This window comes from Myotis brandtii, unplaced genomic scaffold (assembly GCF_000412655.1).
Source record: "Myotis brandtii unplaced genomic scaffold, ASM41265v1 scaffold112, whole genome shotgun sequence".
Classification (NCBI taxonomy): Eukaryota; Metazoa; Chordata; class Mammalia; order Chiroptera; family Vespertilionidae; genus Myotis; species Myotis brandtii.
Window position 1 is genome coordinate 12910056 of NW_005353838.1, and position 7268 is coordinate 12917323.

The following is a 7268-nucleotide window of genomic DNA, read 5'->3' on the forward strand; positions in this document are numbered from 1 at the left end:
CAATAGTGTCCTCTGAAACATAATGCCTGGCCAGGAGCCAATGATTCTGCCACCAAACAAATCACTGTGCATCTGACGCCAGAACGCCTCTGTGCGATGGTAACAGGAGTTCTCAGCCCTGGTGTTCCACAAGATGTTGCACTGGCTCTTTTATTCTTTATCAGACCCTGGAATTAAAAATTTTATTTAGATTGTTTCCAGGAAATAAGTGCTGGTGGAGGGAGAGGAAAAGAGAGGGCAGGAGACTTTAGTGTAGTTTAAGAAATAGCTTTGCTATTTTATGATTCCCATTAGGACAAAATCAGTCTATGTTTTGAAACCCAGTTTTATTAATTGTTTAATAGATATTTTCACTTTAAATCTCGTTTAATTCTAGAACTGAAACAGCTTGGTTCAAACTGTTAGCTAATGATCCATATATCATTTTAGTAGTTGCTAGTTACATTCAGAAATGCATTAATTTTGTAAGAATTATAGACTTTCAAATGTGGAAACAAGGAGTATTTTTAGATGAATAAATTAGAACACAAATTTGTTTCAAATGTTATTTTACTATAACATATTATAAACCTAAAATTAGTAGAACATTCTTAAAATAGTATAATTCTTCATTTAATTTGCCTTTAAGTTTCTTTTTAAGATTAAAAGTAGACAGATAATACTGTATACATACAATTGGTGATGTAAATGTTATCTAAGTTATGCAGTGTTCTTTTTGAAAAGAAATATGCACCAGTTAAAATATTTAGCCAAATTCCCTCTCCAATTTTAAAACTATTCACTGATTTAAAATTGCAGCTCTTTTTCTGGAAATAACTTCAGAACATTTTTACATTTCACATTAAATAAGTAGAGCTAAGCATCTTATTTGATAGGAATATTTTTCCCAATGAAACTAAACTTGCCAGTGTTTCTTCCTTTTAGTTGCTTTTCACTTAGCAAAACATTCTCTTTTCTTATCAGCTAAATATAGGTATTAAGCTACTATAAAAATTACAGGAGTCTCTTTTAAGTATGGCTAGAAACCCAAAAAGAAAATTTTAAAAAGATCATTGAAAATGTTTCTTGTGGTTTGAAATGTCTTCCAAATATTCATTAAACATTTAAGTGAGTAAATTTGCAGAATATGTTTCTGACATTGGCACTGGTTCTGTGGTATTTCTCTGATCAGATGGAAGTGCTGTGTGTTATGCAGAGTGCATTCAGTCCATTCATGCATAAACAATATCATTTTCATAAATTAAAACCTTCCCTGCAGAAGGAACATCTGTGCCTGCCTTTGAATAAAAGATGGTGGCATGTGAGTTACTCCTTGACTGACTGAAAGAATCCTTATGTTTTAGAAAAAAGTTAAACAACCAAAAAGGCGGTGGGGTGGGGAGCAGATCAAACCTAACTTGCAGTCTTCATTTTTACCTTATAAAAAACCCCACAGTATAGATTTCTCTACTTGCTGTTTTAAACTCTTTTAATTCTTATAATGTCATTCTCGTATTTCTTTTGTTCACTATAGCAACAGTTTTTAGTTGGCATGAAGATATCTAATTTTAATTACAGGTGAAATCGAGCTGCTGAATAGAGCACATCAGATCTGAATGTTCACTTCATGGTCTCCTAGGCTGGGAGGATGGCACAGTTCAGATATCATATCATTATTATGTCTCTTGAAGTAAGAGCAGAGAGAGCAATCTTGGATATGGGAAGCAACAGCTTGATTCCAAAACAACTCTGATTCACTTGGAATGAGATATTGCATTTTGGATAAGGTTAGGACTAACTTAAGAGCATTTCTGTCATGTGATGAAGGCTGATGGAAAACAAGCTAAAATAATATATTATAAAGTGCACTCAAACGTTTTCTTAATGTTGAAATACTCCTTGCTGCTACTGTCACAGCTTGATGGAGCCCCATTGGCGATGTTATTAGTAGGGCTAATTGTTCCTGTCCATTAGATTACTCACATTTTTCTGGAGCAGCTTGCTAAATGAGGTCAGCTTTCTGGAACCCCTAAATCACCAATGAGAAGGAGATTAAAGGAACAAGCTTGGGAAGGGTGGTAGTCATCCAGTGTGGCATCCGAATCAGAGGAGGAACAATGGAGTTACTAATGACAGTAATCAGAGCACCAGGGTAGAGCCAGAGCACAAGTGCCAAAATGTTATTCCCTAGGAATCTTTCCTGTCACTCAATACATCCAGAGGAACAAAAATGCCAAACTTTTTTTTTTTAGTGGACTTTACAATGGACAGAATCTTCTGTAAGTTTTCCCAGTGAATTTTGTTTATGAAAGAGCACAATAGTGCTCCAATCGCCCCTTCCAACAATATATTATAGTACAAAGAGTATGTTCTTCAGGAAAAGTAATTCATTACCTTTTTTTCTTGGAAAAATTATTGAAATCATCACAAGGTGTTTATAGAACAACTACAAAATGCCACTTCTTGGGTTCTTTAAATTAATTAAATAATTTCTTCCAGGCATTTTCTAAAGTTATATAACTTTCTTTTGGGGATAGTACTGGTTTGTATTAGAGAACATTTCAGCTCAGGAAAATATACAGATAACAAAGCACTAAGCAAATGGTAAAGTTTTTAAACATATTTTTTAATATGTTGGCAAACTAAACTAGGTACTTGTTTGTATCCTGCTTGTTAATAATTAACTAAATGCCCCTTTAAAAAATTGAAAACACGTAACATAATAATTTAAAAGAATGAAAACCCAAAAGCTAAATGTGAAGATGCTCAAAGCAAAGAAAAGCAAAAACAACTGTTTGTCTCTCCACGACCCTCCCTCGTTCCCCTCCCCCAACAGCTTCATATTCCAAGTAGTGAAATATCACGTAGGTCCTTTCCTTATCTACAAAGATCTGATGACTTCCTAAGCAAGATAAACAGACTAGAAAGTATGCTAAAGTAAACTTTTCTTTTTTGTTTTATTCTACAAATGCTGCTTAGTATTTTCTTAACTCAGCAAATAAAGCAACTATTTACTTAGGAATTATTTATACAAAAAAATCACTTTAAAAAGAACTGCAGCAATTGCTCAGATTTTTAATACTATTTTATTGCAATTGAATGAGTGTCTTCTAAATTGTGCATTACACCATAATATACAGGATTACAAACAAGATTACAGTACAGATCGATTGCAGTGGTACCAGTATCACGTTTCAAACAGCACTTAGTCCGGACTGCATTTTACATGCAATAGCTATTGTCTAATTATGAATTAAATGGTTTGAATTTATTTAAGGTATGTACTAACTGACTACAATAGTTATAAATCCCAACATTAACAACCTGATTTGATTTAGGCTCAGATTCATTACATGAGTATATGACAAACCACCATTTGTGTGACTATGTATAAAATCATGCATTATATTTTCTAGAAACATCAATAGCTTCAGATTCTCTGTAAAATCGTGGGATGCAAAGGAGTAAAAGACTAAAAAGAAACAGTGCAAATTGTATGTGATAGTCAAGCAGCTTTTGATTTAAAGAAGGGTATGTTGGCATTTGTTTATAATATGTATACAAAAGCTTGTGCAAGCAATGATTTGATATGTTTGATAGGAAATACATCTTTTTTTTTCATCCTCTTGAGTGTTGTGGATCTGGTTTTCATTTTAAAGAGAGGGACAGACTTTAAAGTGAAATGAATTGCTCAAATTGTGCAATTTCTTTTAACAATTAGAGAGGAAAGAAGTGCTAAGGCAACACAATAACTTTCTAAGCACTTTTCTGCTGGTTTAAATTAGTTAAATTATTTTGTATAAATTAGATATAATTCTACTTTTCTGATATGTATAAAAATTGATGAAGCTGCATGGTTTTAAAATAGGAAATCCACATTATAAAAAGTCATTAAAAATTCTGTACAAAATCACAACAAAATAATTCAGCATGGGAAAGGTAACAAGTAGTAAAATGCTGGTTGAAAAATATATATTTATATATATTTTAATTGGCCCATTACTAGTTTAAAAATTGCATAGATCCTAATTATTGCTTGTGATTTTGTTATCCCGATCAGATAATTAATATGATCTGAATACAGCTACACCAAATTTGTGGTGCATTTTTTTTTTTACTTTACTGTACTACTTTTTTTTTTTTAATAGAAGAGCTATAGAAAATAATACATCAGGTCAACAGGAACTTTGATCCCCTGTTTCTTCCAAAGGCAGTAACGACAATAAATACATATATCACTTGAAGCTTGGAGTATTTGCACTTTGCAGCAGTAGTACCCAAAGGGCTGCCTTTTGTAAACACGACAGTCACTGTAAGCACAGTGGGTTCGCTTCCGGGCGTGGTGAAACTGACGTGTCTCTAATCGTGAAAGATGGCATTGAGCTGGGCACTCATGACTCGCTCATGATGTGAATGGCTATCGAAGGACATGATATTGTCTATAGGGATCTCACAGCGAGGGGCAGCGGCGCCCGAGAAGATGGATCCGTGGCTTTGGGCCCCTGCCAGGGTCGCTGCAGGATAGTGCATGGTAAAGGCATAATTTTTCTCAAACTCGGCGGACGGTTCGTGTTTGAAAGAGAAGTTGCCGTTGATGCTGAGCGGCGGACTGAGGGGTCCATCAAAGGAAGGGCTGGTGCAATCAGTCAGGGGGCTTTCAAAGAAGGGCTCCAGCGCGGCGCTGTAGGCGTGCGGCGGCGGCGGCTTGACGTGGAAGACGTGGGAGCTGTCCATGGTGCCGTAGGGCGGGCTGGGCAACCCCGGCGACTGGTAGGAGTAGGGGTGCACAGGGAAGGAAGAGCTGGCAGTGGGCAGGTGCGGGGGCATTTCCTGGTTCTGCTCCGGCAGAAAAGTCCGAGGATTGAGCTGCAGGCATCCCGCAACCAGGTTGGTGGTGGGTTGGGATAAGCCCTTGCAGAGCGTCTGTACGAAGGAGACCAGATCCGGGCTTTTGCCGGAACGCAGGATCTCCGACAGAGCCCAGATGTAGTTCTTGGCCAAGCGCAGCGTCTCGATTTTGGAGAGCTTCTGGGTCTTGGAGTAGCAGGGCACCACCTTGCGCAGGTTGTCCAGCGCCGCGTTCAGACCGTGCATGCGGTTCCGCTCCCGGGCATTGGCCTTCATGCGCCTCAGCTTAAAGCGCTCCAGGCGCGCCTTGGTCATTTTCTTCTTTTTGGGGCCGCGTCTCTTGGGCTTTTGATCATCGTCCTCCTCTTCCTCTTCTTCCTCCTCTTCCAGGTCCTCGTCTTCCTCCTCCTCCTCTCCCCCGTTCCTCAGTGAGTCCTCTTCCGCGTTCATCGTTTCTAGGTCGTCCTCCTTCTTGTCTGTTTCGTGCTCCTCGTCTTGAGAACTAAGACACTCGTCTGTCCAGCTCGGAGGACCCTGGGGCTGAGGTTCGCCCATCAGCCCGCTCTCGCTGTATGATTTGGTCATGCTTCGGTTTCCTACATTCAATAAGGGAGAGAGAAAAACAGAAAGAAAAAAAGGAGAAAAACGCTACATTCAAAAAACTTCATATGCCTTGAGCTCCCACTTCCTCATCCTGTAAAAATGCATGGGAAGTGCAACTCCTTACAAAATGAGTGTCCCTAAGGAAAAGTTAAATGCAGTGTTTTATAACGGCATGTGTGTGCCCCGCTGGTACGTAGGAGACAAGGCAGAGCGGGAGTGGGGGTGGGGGGTGGGGGAGAGAGTGACTACGTGTATATGTACACTCCTGTGGGTATGTTTCCTAGTGACCAACTTAAGTCTTTTTATGGGGATTACCCGGCAGGAGAATATGTGTGAAAACGAGTGTACATTTCCATGACTTTACGCTTGTCTGCATGAGTTCAAAGTCACAACGCCACAAAAATAATGAGTTTGAACATCTCAATTCTGTTCCCGTCTCTGTCCTGGCTTCTCAGTACTCAGCGATTAAAGTTGAAGAGCCATTACGTAATTTACCGACGCTGGCGGTGATTTTTAAGAAGATTATACTAACGGGAGATTGAAGAGCAAATGCATGGTGGACGCAAAGTACTTTCAACCAAATAATCTCACCATCAACAAAACATTTGGGGGGAAAAAGTGGGCAGGGATCTTCCATGCCACGCTGGCCTTTCTTTCCTGGCCTCCGCTGAAAATCCGCCTTGTACAAAAGCGCCTGTTTGGGGCGAGGGCTGGGGGCGCGGCGAGAGCGCTCTCCCAGCGCGGGGATCAGGTGCGGAAGGCTCCTGTCTAATAAACAGCCCATTGAAAAGGCTGCCCGCTCTTTATTGGGCCTTTTCGAAGTTCTCCTCAAACCTCCTTCTAAAAGACGGAGTCATTATATTGGTCAGCAGTTGGCAGCGGCGAAGTTAGCGCGTTTAATAAGAGAAATAAAAAGCATTTAGTGAGACAACTGAATTTCTGGTTTCTGCAGTGGCTGCTGGGGACTTGGCCGCCTCTGGAGCAGTAACAGGTAGTAGGAGGGAGTCCCGCTCCCTTCTCCACATTTCCCCTCCTCTCAACTAAACTTTCTCTCAACTCGATTTGTTTTCCAGGGTGTATATACCCAAGGTATCCATGTCCCATTCATGCGCTGAAAAAAAAAAATAACTTGGCACTTCCAATGTGCATCACATACATGCACACAACATAAATCCTGGTAACAAGGGCTTTTTTCTTACTGGAATAAGTAAGAAAGTAAAGTAGTGCATTGCTTTCAGGACTTTGAAATCACCATTAGCAAACGACCAGAAAGTTATCTGCCTTATTAAAAATCCAAAGAAGCTTCTATTCTTCCCCCCCCCCCCCAATTTTTTAAAAATAAATTTTAAAATCAGAAAGCTTGCAGTAGGGTATTTGAGTGACGGGAGTCAAAATACGTGTATACGTGCCAGCAATCATGGGGAAGAATGCCTGTTTACACACACACACACACACACACACACTTTAAAATCAGAAAGCTTGCAGTAGGTATTTGAGTGACGGGAGTCAAAATACGTATATACGTGCCAGCAATCATGGGGAGGAATGCCTGTTTACACACACACACACACACACACACACACACACACACGCTCACAAACCCACAGATACAGAATTTCTAGGGACATTAGGTCTTCAGTTACTGCTTTTATTTCCAAGCAAAAAAGGAAAGGATTGTAATTACCTGCAGTTGTTAGTAGGTCCTGAGCAGTGATGGTCTCATAACCCTGGGGCCTCCGGACGTCGTGCCTTCTGCGCGGGACGAATTCCTCGTGTCCCGGCCGCGCGGGCGCTCAGGTTATATAGCCGAGGTGGTGATGCTGAGAGCGGGCGGGGCC

At 40.1% G+C, this 7268-nt stretch overlaps 1 protein-coding gene across 1 annotated transcript; it reads right to left on the bottom strand.

The window, feature by feature from the left end:
* Positions 1-3046: 3046 nt before the first annotated feature.
* On the bottom strand, positions 3047-7250 carry NEUROD1 (neuronal differentiation 1). The gene is made up of 2 exons (XM_005857651.2): positions 7115-7250; positions 3047-5423 (listed from the first exon to the last, which is right to left on the bottom strand). The coding sequence occupies exon 2, from the start codon at positions 5410-5412 to the stop codon at positions 4339-4341; it is 1074 nt and encodes a 357-aa protein (XP_005857713.1). The 5' UTR covers positions 5413-5423; positions 7115-7250; the 3' UTR covers positions 3047-4338.
* Positions 7251-7268: the final 18 nt, after the last annotated feature.

Excerpts from the sequence above, each read along its gene's own strand:
- NEUROD1 (XM_005857651.2), bottom strand. The coding sequence starts at position 5,412 with ATGACCAAATCATACAGCGAGAGCGGGCTGATGGGCGAACCTCAGCCC.